Source organism: Microtus oregoni, unplaced genomic scaffold, assembly GCF_018167655.1.
Source record: "Microtus oregoni isolate MIOR12 unplaced genomic scaffold, Mior012 000046F_ref0000063, whole genome shotgun sequence".
Lineage (NCBI taxonomy): Eukaryota > Metazoa > Chordata > Mammalia > Rodentia > Cricetidae > Microtus > Microtus oregoni.
Window position 1 is genome coordinate 14,804,764 of NW_024543220.1, and position 15,145 is coordinate 14,819,908.

The window sequence follows — 15,145 nt, forward strand, 5'->3', positions numbered from 1 at the left end:
TCTATTATTTTATATGCATTAGTGTGAAGGTGTCTGATCCATTGGAACTGGAGTTATAGTTGTGAGCTGCCATATGGGTGCCAGGAATTGAACCCAGTTCCTCTTGAAGAGCTGTCAGTGCTCTTAACCGCTGAGCCACTTCTCCAGCTCTGAGACTAATGTATCTTTGGCACAGGTGTGATATAGTCTGGTCAGAGACTCTCATGACCTTGCATACAGGTAGGGCTGCCTTCAAAAACTCAGTAGCGTTGCACATGGTCACATATGCCTGGTTCCTGTCTGTCTGGGGTGTTGACACCAGAAAGATCATTTGAGGTGAAGAGATTGAGACCAGCCTGAGCAATGTTGTGGGACCTGTCCACAAAACAATTGTAAAAAGGCGTAAGGGGTAGCCGAGCGGGCAGTGGTAACAGGCAGAGGCAAATGGATCTCTGATTGTGAGGGCAGCCTGATCTGCAGAGCGAGTTCCAGGACAGCCAGGGCTATATAGAAACCCTGTTATGAAAAACAAAACAAAAAAGTCTTGAGTGATTTCAGGATAGAAGAGAAAGTCTATATGTGATCAGGGTCAGTAAATGGAAAGAAACAAGAACATCTATAGGTCCCCTTGGGTATGAAGAGGTCTACGAGGGACAAGGGAGCGTATGCTTGGGTCGTAAGTGTCTAGTGCTCAGTGGATCTTTGGATGTCTTTGGAAAAGTGAGAGGACAGCTCCCTGGTGAGGACGGTGAGTATATAACGTTGAGGAAACTAGTCTGATTGACAGTTTTGGGTTTTTTGTTTTTTTGAGATGGGGTTTCTCTCTATGGAAATCTGTTGGAGCCTGTCCTGGAATTTGCTCTGTAGCCAGGCTGACCTCTAACTCACAGAGATTTGCCTACCTCTGCTCCCCCCGAGTGCTGGATAAATGGCCTGTGCTACCACTGTCTGGCCTGTGATTGACATTTTAAACTTTTTTTTTTAAATTTATTTATTTATTATGTATACAATATTCTGTCTGTGTGTATGGCCAGAAGAGGGCATTACGGATGGTTGTGAGCCACCATGTGGCCGCCGGGAACTGAACTCAGGACCTTTGGAAGAGCAGGCAATGCTCTTAACCTCTGAGCCATCTCTCCAGCCCAACTTTTTTTTTTTTTAAAGATTTTTTATGTATACAGTTTTTTGCCTGCATGTATGCCTGCACCCCAGAAGAGGGCACCAGATCTTATTATAGATGGTTGTGAGCCACCATGTGGTTTCTGGGAATTGAACTCAGGACCTAAAAGAGTGTCTTAACCATCTCTCCAGCCCAGACATTTTAAACTTTTAAAAATGTATTTGTGAGATTACCTGTTGGGGAATATTATTCTCAGGTGTATGACTTTATTTACATAGTATTTGTTTAACTCTGTGAAGCTGTGTTACTGTGCTTGTCTACCACACCTGATGGTCTAATAAAGAGATGAACGGCCAATAGCAAGGATAGGCTGGGCTGGCAGGCAGAGAGAATAAATATAGAAGGAGAAATCTGGTGGGAGAGAGAACGAGGAGGACATCAGGGGCCAGCCACCCAGTCTCCCAGGCAGCCACTGAGTAAGAAAGAAAGTAAGGTATACAGAATACCAGAGGGAAAAGGTAGATGGGTTAATTTAAGAAAAGCTAGCAAGCCAAGCGGTGATGACGCATACCTTTAATCCCAGCACTCAAGAGGCAGAGGTGGGCAGATCTCTGTGAGTTCGAGGCCAGCCTGGACTACAAGAGCTAGTTCTAGGGGGTTGGAGAGATGGCTCAGAGGTTAAGAGTACTGGCTGCTCTTCCAGAGGTCCTGAGTTCAATTCCCAGCAACCACATGGTGGTTCACAACCATCTGTACTGAGATCTGGCGCCCTGCTCTGGCATGCGGGCATACATCGAGGCAGAATGTTGTATACATAATAAATAAATAAATATTTTTTTAGAAAAAGAGCTAGTTCTAGGACAAGCTCCAAAGCTACAGAGAAACCCTGTCTCGAAAAACCAAAAAAAAAAAAAAAAAAAAAAACCAAGCTAGCAAGAAACAAGGCCAGGCATTCATGTGAATAAGCCTTCATGTGAGATTTATTTGGGAACTGGGTGGCAGGCCCCCTGCCAAAGGGAACCCAAAAGAGTTAAAAAAAATCATATAACAATTACTGGCCTGGCATATGCCCTTAATTCTACAAAATAGCTTTAACCTTTTCTGGAAGTAGCTTCATGACTCAGGACTGACTATTGCTGCCGTGTGTAGAGAGTGGAGATTGGTACTGGCCAGCTTCATGTGTGTCTGACAGTAGACCAGTTGGTTGTTTTTTCAGTTGTAGAAAATAAGGCAAAAGGCAGAGGCAAACCAACATAGCTACATATTTCCAGGTTAGTTTACTGTAAGGAGAGCAGCCTCCCAGTGACACAGTGACAGGACAAGATCAGCCTGACTTCCGTGGTTCCTGCTCTCTTGCATGCCTGGCAATGGAGCAAACTACTTAGTCCATAGTTTCTAGAGAGGACTGAGAAAAGGTCATGGTGTCATCTTTCTAAGAATATGAAACTCCTGGCGTCTTTCCTTTGCCCATCCCTCCTCTCCTCTGTCTTTCGGACTATGTTCTGTATCAGCTCCTCTTAGGTGTCTCCGGGACAGTGCTCTGCCAAGCTTGCTGTTTCCTGAGTTGCATGTGAGGCTCTCCTCTTCAGGCTGTTGAGTTACAGCAGGGATGTTTCCATCTACTCACAAACAGTTCAGCTAGATTTGAGAAATCCCCTTTGGGGACAATCAGAAAATGGAAAAATAGTACTGACTATTCCTGTCTGGACCTAGTGTTTTTTTCCTTTGCTGGATCAATGTGATGATTCATTAGCAGATCTACTTAATCAGTTTGTTTGACATTTTTTTCAGGTAGATCATTGCCAACTCAACAGCTTGACATTTAGCCGAGGAAAAGAAGAAAGGGATATTATCATGGGCATCTTGGCATCAGTCTCTTCCAGGTGTTCTAGAGGAGTTTGAAAGCATTTTCAAGTGTAAATAAACTCTTAGAAGCTCAGTCAGATAACCTTCTTGCAGTAAGAGAGGTACTTGGCAGCATCTTGTTCTTTTTAGCTGCTTCTAACAGGAAAATTGGTCTAGATCCCAGGAAAATGTCTTTTTTTTTTTTTTTTTTTTTGCAGTGTGCATATGTGTGGGCTCAGGATCCTCTTGTAGCTGGTTGGTTTGGAAGTGGCAAACCAACCAGCAGCACATTAGAAGCAGCCTTCCCTCCACCAGGTTTAATTCTTCCCTCAATAGGCTTTTGCCCTGAAACACGATTGCTTTCCTGTCAGTCCAGATTCATGGCCTTAAATCAAAAACTCTCTTTATCAGTGTCTGTTTAAATTGCTCTAATGAGTTACTGTTTGTTTGGCATGAAGGAGAAATGGTATCTTTAAGCAAGAATGAGTGTATTCCCTAGCACTTGTTAGGTAGGATATGGTGCTCATTAAAATTCTTATTTTATTCCGTATCTGTGTGCTTCTCACCTTGGCTAGGATTGGTTGGAGCTGCTTCTCTTGGGTTATCACTTTCATTTTTAACCTTGGCATACTCGTCTTACTGTTCTAAAGGTGGTGAGAACCTGAACATCTGGCTGTGGGATGTGTGCCACACCACTCTCATTACTGGATCCTGAAGGATCCTCCTGGCTCCAGGGTAGGCCTGTGCATGTCTACAAGGCTAGTAAAAGGAACGAGACTGCTACAGCACTGCAGCTTCTAACTAAGCCTGAATCAACAGATTTCCCAGAAGAGCCATCGGGGCACATTCTCTGCCCCGCCTTTTACTACTGAGCAGTTCTGGTTAAAGGAATGGAGGCACCTTAGAAAGAATCTGCACTTTGGAGCACCATTCCCTAGTGTGTGGGCTCTGCTGCAGAGCTCTCTCTTCTCCACATGGGAGATGACAGATTGCAGCCTGGGAAGCGTCTTGAGCCATCAGGAGGCCTTGCCTCTCAGAGCTGCTGCCGGTTTCTCTGGAAAGAAACCAATCTCTTCTCGGAGCTTGGAATGGTGATTCTTTATAGCGGCGTGGTGTGTGTCCCTCCCGCCCCCAGTTTTCGCAGCAAAGTACAAAACAGAAAATAAATACCGCCTCACCTCTCCGTTTCCATGGTTACTTATTGTTAATGTTCTGTCCGTTCCTTTTGAGTAGCACTCTCTGCCACTGTGACGTGTGCTGCATTGATGGATATAAGTAAGATACTTATTAAGAAAATTGGGCAGCCATCTTAATAGGAAGGGACAGATTTCATGCTCTTAAACTAAAATTCCTTCTGGTTTAGAAAACACCATTTTGAGTATATTTCGAATGCTGTTTTTTTTTTTCCAGAATGTTTTATTCTTTAAAAATGCACATTTATCTGTTAAATTTCAAAGTTCTCTGACAGTTATTTTTTTCATGGAAAGTGTCCTATTTTACTTAGTATTGGGCCTATCAAGAACAGGTTCTGAACCAAAGGAGTTGTCTGACCTAGATAAGCAATGGACCTTTTGTTGTTGTTTTTTGTTTGTTTTGTTTTGTGTTCTTTTTCAAGACAAGGTTTCTCTGTGTAACAGCCCTGGCTTTCCTAGAACTCACATTGTAGACCAGGCTGGCCTCAAACTCACAGAGATCTGCCTGCCTCTGCTTCCCAAGTGCTGTAATTAGAGGCATTTGCCATCACTGCCCAACTTTTTTCTTTTTCTTTTTTTAATTGAGATTTTTTGAGCTCTTCATTTTTCTCTGCTCCCCTCAATGCCTCTCCCCTCCCCTTCAACCCTTTCCCAAGTTCCCTGTGCTTCCAATTTACTCATGAGATCTTGTCTTTTTCTACTTTCTACTTCCCATGTAGATCTATGTAAGTCTCTGTTCGTGTCCTCGTTGTTGTCTAAGCTCTCTGGGAACTGAACTCAGGACCTTTGGAAGAGCAGGCAATGCTCTTAACCTCTGAGCCATCTCTCCAGCCCTTGAGGGTCCTTTTGAAAGTGGAACCCTTCCCCTCCAAGTTGCCACTTGCTGCTTTGTCACCAGCTCTTAGTTTTCATTTCTAGCATTTGGGTTTTTTTTTTTAACTACTTTTTATCTTTTTGATCTTTATTAGGCTAGGTGGTGTGGTGCACGCTTTAATCATTAGAGTCAGAGGCAGGCGGATCTCAGTGAGTTCGAGGCCCCAGCCTGGTCTACAAAGCAAGTTTCAGAACAACTAGAGCTGTTACACAGAGAAACTCTGTCTTGAAAAACCAAAAAATAAAAGTTTAATCTTTATTATTATTTTATATACATGTGGTTCGTAGGCTGGCTTTCTTTGCTTTATGTTTAAAAACCACCTATGAGTGAATACATGTGATAATTGTCTTTCTGTATCTGGGTTACCTCACTCAAAATATTTTCTAGCTCCATCCATTTTCCTGTGAAATTCAAGCTGTCGTTATTTTTTTCTGCTGTGTAGTACTCCATTGTGTAAATGTACCACATTTTCTTTATCCATTCTTGAGTTGAGGGGCATTTAGGTTGTCTCCAGGTTCTGGCTATGACAAACAAAGCTACTATGAACATAGTTGAGCACATGTCCTTGTGGCACAATTGAGCATCCTTTGGATATATACCCAAAAAGTGGTATTATAGGGTCTTGAGGAAGGTTGTTTCCTAATTTCTGAGCAATTGTCACACTGACATCCAAAGGGGCTGTACCAGCTTGCATTCCCACCAGCATGCCACCATACAACCCCCACTAAAACCATCACCACACAACAAGTAATTTAATTTAGCTGGGTGGTGGTGGCGCAAGTCTTTAATCCCAGCACTCGGGAGGCAGAGGCAGGTGGATCTCTGTGAGTTCAAGGCCAGTTTGGTCTACAAGAGCTTGTTCCATGATAGGCTACAAACCTACAGAGAAACCCTGTCTCAAAAAAAAAAAAGTGTAAGAAAAGGACTGCAGAGATTGTTGAGTGCCCTATACCTGTCAGATGGCTCACAAAGGCCTATGCTTGTTGCTCCTTGGAATCTGACGCCTCTTCTGGACTCTGAGAGCACCTGTCTGTCCTCACATGTGCATATACACTCATACACCTGTCCTCACATGTGCACGTGCGCGCGCACACCTGTTCTCACATGTGCACATGCACACACACCTGTCCTCACATGTGCACATGCACACACACACCTGTCCTCACATGTGCACATGCACACACACACCTGTCCTCACATGTGCACATGCACCCACACCTGTCCTCACATGTGCACATGCGCGCACACCTGTCCTCACATGTGCATATGCGCGCACACCTGTCATCACATGTGCACATGCGCGCGCACACCTGTCCTCACATGTGCATATGCACTCACATACACATGATTTAAATATTTATTTATTATGTATACAATATTCTTTCTGCGTGTATGCCTGCAGGCCAGAAGAGGGCACCAGACCTCATTACAGATGGTTGTGAGCCACCATGTGGTTGCCAGAAATTGAACTCAGGACCTTTGGAAGAGCAGGCAATGCTCTTAATCGCTGAGCCATCTCTCCAGCCCCCATACACATGATTTAAAGATAGAAATCTTGAAACAAAACCCGAGCTGTTTCATTCTGCTCTTTGTGGTAGAAAACTAGATCAGGTTTGTCCCACACTGTCATTTTCCATTCTGTTTCCAGGCCCCAGTCCCTGTGTGTGTGCATCGGCACTTTCAGGGTCATCGGTTTCATTGTTTTTATGTATCTTCGCTTTCAAATCTCAATTACAATGCAAGTACAAGAAATTAAAATGCATAATTATATTTTCTACCCGAGTAGACATCATGTATGCTGGCTAAGCATTCTACATAGAGTTATATACCCCAGTGGTTATTATTATTTAAATTTTAAAAAGATTTGATTTGCCGGGCAGTGGTGGCGCACGCCTTTAATCCCAGCACTTGGGAGGCAGAGGCAGGTGGATCTCTGTGAGTTTAAGGCTAGTCTGGTCTACAAGAGCTAGTTCCAGGATAGGCTACAAACCTACAGAGAAACTCTGTCTCAAAAAACCGAAAAAAACAAAAGTTTTTATGTATATGAGTTTTGCCTACATATATGTATATATACCGTATCTGTGCCTGGTGCACATGGTGGTCAGAAGAGGGTGCCAAATCTCCTGAAACTGGAATTAGAGATGGGTAAGCTGCCATGTGGGTGTCTGGATCTGCTTCAAGAGCTGCAAGAGTTCTTAACCACTGAGCCCTCTCTCCAGTGCCCTTTAAAAGTGCTTATCTTTTTTTAAAGCATGTATTTATAATAAATTTTGTTATGGTAGTTTCATACATGTATATAATGCATTTTGATCATATTCACACATTCACCCCCATGACTCTCTTCCCTCTTTGCCTGATCCCGACTAGCCAGCCCCCTTCTACTTTTATGGAGAGACTCAGTGACAAAAACAGAAGACACCCCCAGTGTGTCTCCTTAGAATTGATTTCATGCTTATGGGTGAGGGTTTCTTTACAGGAGTTGTGGGCACCTTACCAGTGGCCACACCACTAAAGAAGTGTCTCTCCCTCCCCCATCAACCATTGGCTGTGTATACATCCTCAGGGAGGGGCCCATGAACAACCCACCTCCTATGACAGATGCTGATGGACCCCGTCTTGTGCAGGAAATCACTGCTGTAGTTCAGGAGTACAGCAACCGTCTCAGCCTGAAGTGAGAGCTCCACACCTCTCCCCTCCTGACTCCACATCCTTTCCGCCCTTCTTTCAGGATATGCTCTGAACCTTGGAAGAATGACGGAGCTTTCCTATTTTTAGTTGGACATTTAAATTATTTTAAAAGATTAAAAAATGATTCTCTGTGTGGGTATGTGCATGTGAGTGCAGGTTCCTTCTGAATCTAGAAGGAGGTGTTGGGTCTCTTAGAGTTACAGGAAATCGTGGGCTGCTCTTTGTGGGTGCTGGGAACCTAATTCTGGTTCTCTGGAAGAGCAGTGTATTCTCTTAACTACTGGGCCATCTCTCTAGCCCCGTGGCTAAAGAGTCACTTATTTTCACTTTGACCAGTTCTGGGCCTCTGCCATTACCACTACTCACTGCAGAGAGAAGCTCGTCTGCCCGAAGCTGACAGCAGTGTTGCTCTATGGGCATAAACAGTTACTCAGAAGCCATCTTGTTTTGTTAGTAGACCAGCCGCAGCTTCTCCACTAGGGCTTGTGACCTCCGCAGCTGTGGAATTTGATTGGGTTTACAGCACCAGATGTGAATTCCTCTTGTGGAATGGGCCTCAACTCCACCTTCTATTATTTTTTTGACAGTCTTGGTGATCTGTTTCAACACATACAGCAAGTGTTCTTAGTTCTTGGATCCTTGCAAGAAACTCTTGGTGTGTGTGTGCGCATGCCAGAAAGCTAGACTGGGTGATTTCTTCCTTGGTTACTTTCCTCCTTGTTTTGAGACTGAATCTCTCACTGAACCTAGAGTGCTCATTGATTCAGTTAGAATAGCTGCTAGTTGACTAATAAACTCCAGGAATCCTCCTGTCCCTGCTCTCCCCATGACCTTAGGTAACAAGTTACTACTAAGACGTGTGCGCTGCTGAGCACTGTCCAACTTGTTTTATTTAGTGTTTGAGACTGTCTTACTGTGTATCTCCGGCTGTCCTGGAAAACTGTATGTAGACCAAGCTGACCTTGAACTCAGAGATCCGTGTGCCTCTGCCTCTTGAGTGCTGGGATTGCCCAACTTCTTAAACCTTGGGATCAAAGGTGAGCATCATTATGGGTGGCTCACTGTCTGACCTCTTTATTGTTGTTCCCCCCCCCCCCCCCCATAACAAGGTTTCTCTGTGTGGCTCTGACTGTCCTGGAACTTGCTCTGTAGACCAGGCTCACCTTGAACACAGAGATCACCTGCTTTCTCCTGAGTGCTGGGATTGCCCAACTTCTTAAGCCTTGGGATCAGATTGGACATCACCGTCTTTATTTCCTGTTCTGCATTCCTCTTAGTTTACTGCTGTTTGTACCATTTTTAGTGGAAATGTATAGAAATTCTTGCCCAAACTTTTGAGAGTGTTTTCATTTTCAGGTGGATTTGTCTCAGAAACCTCTTGTGCTGGCTGCCTTCTCTACTCAGTTTAACACAAGCTAGAGCCATCTGAAAAGAAGGAACCTCAGTTGAAAAAATGCCTCCATCACATTGGCCTGTAGGCAAGCCTGTGTTTCATTTTCTTGATTAATGATTGATGTGGTAGGGCCCAGGCCACTGTGGGCTTTGCTGTCCTGGCAGGTCATCTTGGATTATATAAAAAAACAAGCTGAGCAAGTCAGTAAGTCGGCTTTAAGTCTTGGCTCTTCTTTCATGCTCTTTGGTGGTCTCTGCTCTGGTTCCTGCCCTGACTCCTTCCCTTCATGAAAGGCAGTAAGCTCTGAGATGACATAAACCTATTCTCCCTAAGTTGCTTTTGGTCATGGTGTTTCCTCACAGTTAGAAACCCTAAGGCAGAGCTTGATACCATGTTCATGGGATATTGCTGTAATTGAACTGACCATGGTGTTTTGGGGGAAGATTGTAGAAGGAATTTGGAAATTTGGACTGGAAAAGCGGTTGAGTGTTGAAAGCTTACTGAGCGGTTGTGAGAACTTGGAAAATAATGCTCAGAGTAGTGCAGATGATGGAGGCCTGGTTTCAGAGGAAACTCTGAGAGCCCTTAAAGACTATGAAGTCATTGGTTATTCATGTAAATTCATATCAAGAATCTGGAATGCTGGTTAGGTGGGACTGATTAAGAAGCGGTCAACACCACTAAGGTGAAACTTTTGCTTTACTTGGGACAGTTACTGCTGATTAGCTGGAGCTGGGAAATCAGTTAGGACTAACAAAGGACCAGCATCGCTGATGTGAAGACTTCTGGGAGTTTTTTCTTCAGGGGTTAGCACGTAGAAGCTATGGTCAAGAGGCGACTGAGGCTACAGCTCATTCTGGCTTTGATAATGTGTGAGGTTATCTCACTTAGTACTAGTTTTAAGGGCATATAGGGTCACAGAAAGCAGCTTGGCACTTTCGAGAGGCCAGGAGAGGCCATTGGAGACAGCAGTAAATGTGAGTGACCACTGAGGACAGCAGCAGCTGTGGAGTGCAGCGGCCCTGAGCCTGTGAAACACGCTGGACAAACAGAGCTGCATAGGCCCTGTGGAACCTAGAGGATTGTCAGTGAGTCCCAGACATCAAGCTGAACTTTTTCTTTTAAGGATACAACATTCTGCCTCCATGTGTGCCTGCACGCCAGAAGAAGGCTCTAGATCTCTTTGTAGATGGCTGTGAGCCTCCATGTGGTTGCTGGGAATTGAACTCAGGACCTCTGAAAGAGCAGCCAGGGCTCTTAACCTCTGAGCCCCAAGCTGAACTTTTTTACATTGTTGAATTTTGGTTTTGCTTGTGATTGGGCCTTGGTTCTTCCCACTTGGAATAAAAAGTACATAGTTTATTTTGATTTTACAGGAGCCTACAGTTACACTCCTCCCAGTCCATCTCCCTTTTTCTCCCCCATTTCCCATCAGAAAAGAGTAGGCTTCCCAGTGATACCAAATGGACACGAGACTTGGGTATTTTTAAGAGACTGAACTTTTAAAGTGTAAGAATTTTTTTTTTAATTATGAGACTTTTTTTTTTTTTTTGATTTTTCGAGACAGGGTTTCTCCGTAGCTTTTGGTTCCTGTCCTGGAACTAGCTCTTGTAGACCAGGCTGGCCTCGAACTCACAGAGATCCGCCTGCCTCTGCCTCCCGAGTGCTGGGATTAAAGGCGTGCGCCACCACCGCCCGGCTTAAATTATGAGACTTTTAAAGTTATGTTTTATATTGTGATACTAAAATTAACATGAGATTTTAGGGACAAATGAGAAAAGAAAGATTATAGTTGAATAGTGATGTGTTTGTGTGTCAAGTTGACACGTAGTCAGTTGTGCTAGCTAGGTTTTCGTCAGCTTGATGTAAGCTAGGGTCATATGGAAAGAAGGCCTCTCAACTGAGGAAATGCTCCGTCACATTCACCTGTAGGGCACTGTCTTCATAAATGATTGATGAAGAGGGTCAGACCTACTGATGGGGCACTCCTGGGCAGGTGGCCTTTGGTTGTATAAGAAAGCAGGCTGAGCAATCCGTGGAGAGAAAGTTAGCAAGTAGCTCTCTTCCCTGGTCTCTGCTTCATTCAGTTCTTGCCATGACTTCTGTGAAGAACAGTAAGCTTTAAGATGAAATAAACCTTTTCCCCCTAAGTTGTTTTTGGTTATGGTGTTTATCACAGTAGAACACGTCCTGAATAAAATTACTTTGGAAGAAGTAGCCTTCAAAGTCAATAGATTCATAAAGCACAGAACAGTAAATTGAATGCCCAGACTGAAAAGCATCCCAACCTGATGAAGGGACAGGTAGCCCATCCAGACTGCTGCTGAGTTAGGTCTTATATGGAGTCCTTTGACAAGGTTGGTGTACAGTGGAGAGGATGACTTGGCCTGCTCAGGCTTCAGCCCCTCCTGTAGAATTTACTCTCTCTTTTACTGTCTGCTCAGTTGGTGGTCCTGCTGGAGTTTTTGTTTTCATCCCTAGCCTTCCTTTCCTCTTTTTCTTTTCTCCCTTTTCCTGTCTCTCCCCTTCCCTGCAGTGGGCTACCAATCAGCTCCCAATTCATGACTAGATACTTATTATTAGTTATGAATGCTCGGCTTTAGGCTCGTTTCTTGCTAGCTCTTATAATTTAACCAATTTCTCTTTATTCACACTTTGCCTCAGGGCTTTTTACCTTTCCTTCCTTCTGTGTGTCTTGTTTCACTGCTTCTCATGTGTGTCTGGTGGCTGCCTGGCTTCTGGTCCCAGGTGTGTCCCTCTCATTCTCCCTTGTTCTCTCCTTCTTTTCTCCTCTCTCTCTCTCTCTCTCTCTCTCTCTCTCTCTCTCTCTCTTTGGTTTTTTGAGACAGGGTTTCTCTGTAGCTTTGGAGCCTGTCCTGGAGCTAGCTCTTGTAGACCAGGCTGGTCTCGAACTCACAGAGATCCTCCTTCTTCTGCCTCTTGTGTGCTGAGATTAAAAGTGTGCTTTTTATTAGACCAATCAGGTGCCTTAGGCAGGCAAGGTGAAACAAATGCAACACATCTTTACATAATTAAACAAATACAGCACAAGTAAGTGTAACACATCTTTTCATTGTTAACAAAGGCAGCAGAAACAAATGTAACATCGTTAACAAAGGCAGCAGAAACAAATATAACACTTCTTTACACAAGTAAATATTCCGCACATAAATAAAAGTAGCATCTTTACATAGTTAAATATTCCACAACTTCCCACTTTCTCTTTCCTCTTTTTCTCTTCCTCTAGCCAGCTTCAGTGAAGACCTCCTCTCTTACCTGCAAGTATAAAGGACTGTAAATGCAAAGAGAACTAACTAGGAGGTTAAGCAATCAGTATTTAGAAATTTGGGCTGGAGGGGGCTGGAGAGATGGCTCAGTGGTTGGGAGCGTTGCCTGCTCTTCCCAAGGTTCTGAGTTCGGTTCCCGGCGACCACATGGTGGCTCACAACCATCTGTAATGAGGTCTGGTGCCCTCTTCTGGCCTTCAGACATACAGGCAGAATATTGTATACATAATAAATAAATAAATAAATAAATAAATAAATAAATGTTTTAAAAGAAACAAAAACAAAAAAAAAAAAGAAATTTGGGCTGGAAAGACAGCTCAACAGGGAAAGGTGCTTGCTACTGAGTCTGAGGACTTGAATTCAGTCTCCAGAACCCACTTGGTAGAAGGAAAAAACCAACTCCTTCAGGTTGTTCTCTGATCTCCACTCAGATCTACTCCCCAGTAACTTACACAAACAGATGTGATACAAATGAAAAGATAATTTTTTAAAAAGAAATAGTTGTTAAATACTGAACAGTAGCAGAAAAAATAACATCTTACATTTGATAGTGTGCTTTCTCATAGATTAGTTTTTAAACATCCCTGTGAGGCACTGCTGTCTCAGTTTGATAGTGGGTAAAACTGAAAAGGTGAGGTAGGAAAATGATTGTGGTTGAGTTCCTGCTGTGTTACATACCAGTAGGTGCTGAACTCAAACTCCCGTGGGGTTAAGGTCCCAAAGGAGAATAACACAGTCGGAGAGTGAATCGAGATGGCTGCCCGATTATTGAAAAAGACGACACCTTTTATATACTCTATAATTGTACAACGGATTAAATGAGAAAATGGATGAATGTGAGCTGGAGTGTGGCTTTTGATCTGAGGTTGAGGAAGCTAGCATTGACCTCGATAAGCTAATAGGCACCAGTCATTGTTAATGGAGGGGTCACAAGTTCTTCTTGTCAGAGAGAGAATGACTCCCGTTTGGCAAGCAGGAATTTTCTTCAAGCCCCAGAGGCACTTTTGGGAAAAGGATTTTCTTGGGGAACCAGATACCTCATTATAGAATGTTGCAGTTTTTTATATGACTTAGTTTTCCAAATATCTAATCCTTAAAGTGAGCAAAGACAAAGCTAGACAAATATTACTGTGAACCTGAGTAGACCTTAGAAATTTAAATCTTTTTTTTTTTTTTTTGAGTCAGTTTCTCTGTGTAACAGCCCTAGCTGTCCTGGAACTAGCTCTTATAGATTATGCAGACCTTGAACTCACAAAGATCCGCCTGCCTCTGCCTCCCAGGGTGCTGGGATTAAAGGTGTGTATCACCACCGCCCAGCAGAATTTATAAATTTTAATTATCAAAATGTATCTTACTTATCAAGCATATGTTACTTATCTAAATTTTCTAGCCGCCTGGTGTTAGCTTGTGTGGGAGTAGGCAGAGTTATGCTATATGATTCCATGGTGGGGGGGGGGATTTTTTTTCCAAAGAATTACTTTGTTTTCCAAAGAATTTAAGAGGCTACCATTGTATACATCCTCATCTTCCATTAAAGCCCACAGGAAAGGCTTAATACTGAGAATCATTAACAATGAGACTTGTCATCCAAAAAGTCGAAATGCTGGGACTTTGTCAAGCAGTAATAATCTCCATGCAGTCTGTGACAAATAGGAACTTTTGTGATTTATCCAAGTTTATACAGCTGGAAAGAATAGAGATTTGACCCTGGGTCATTGCATGAGTGCCATTTAATGCAGGACACATATTAGACGTAAGCAGACTAAGTGGATTGTGGATATATGCGGGCCGTTTTGTGATAGGGACTCACCTAAACATTTCTCCCTCTCTCTTCCAGCATCTACCACAAGCTTTAGTGGATCTGACAGTGAGACTGAGGGGAAACAACCCTGCGCGGAGAGTTTTAAGGATGACTTCAAAGCAGATTCCCTTGTGGAGGGAACATCTTCTCGCTATTCCATGTATAATAGTGTTTCCCAGAAGCTTATGGTATGTTACTGTTTAGAATGGATTTCTACAGCTGCCCAGGAGTGTGAGAGAAAGAGGGCAAGTGTGTGTTGGATTTGGGGTGGGGCACAATTGGCACAGGCTAGGTTGTGAGTATTTCTCCTCCACTTTCTGGCTGTTGGAATTTAGTAGAGAAAGTGTAGCCTTCTCTCAATACATGTGTCTGTCATGTTGGAATCATCCGTGAAAAGTGTCAGTGTCTCCTGTCTTGCCCAGAACTGGATCACTGTTTAGTACCCACATTAATTCATGCCCGTCATACGCATGTGTGGGTATGCTTTCCTAGACATGGGCGTGTCACAGTTGAGGAGGTTCCTGCTGTTTTGCTCTAGCGAATACTCTGAAAAGAAAGGACTCACTTCCTGTTGGTACTGAAAATAAATGCAAATAGCGTGGGCTCTTTCCATGGAAGGCCCTACTGTCCTCCCTAGCTTTCACATACACTGACAGGTAGCAAAGGAAAGGGGAAACGTACTCAATTTCCTTGTTAAAATGTAGTGGCCGTGCAAAGTTTGTCTTTTGTTCAGCCTCACCAGTGTCATGATTGGCTCCAGAATTTTGTTGGGTTAGTTTAAGATTGAGATGTGCTCCTGCTGAAGTTAGAGGTCAGGATGCCATTGAAGCCTGTGAGCTTTGGTCAGTGGAGATGGAGACACTCATAACTTAGCCCCTGACCCAGGGAACGGACCTTTGGCTGCTATACAGGATCTGCCCAGTCTGTAAGCGGCAGTGGCAGCTTTCAAACAATGTGGAATTAGA

At 43.6% G+C, this 15,145-nt stretch overlaps 1 protein-coding gene across 4 annotated transcripts in view; it reads left to right on the forward strand.

The window, feature by feature from the left end:
- Nucleotides 1-15,145, forward strand: part of Cmtr1 (cap methyltransferase 1) — a 95,817-nt gene that overhangs the window by 45,388 nt on the left and 35,284 nt on the right. For all 4 annotated transcript variants that reach the window (XM_041634347.1, XM_041634349.1, XM_041634346.1 and 1 more), the window contains one exon: nt 14,217-14,368. In XM_041634347.1, coding sequence (XP_041490281.1) covers nt 14,217-14,368 — 152 coding nt within the window. The remainder of the gene's footprint in view (nt 1-14,216; nt 14,369-15,145) is intronic.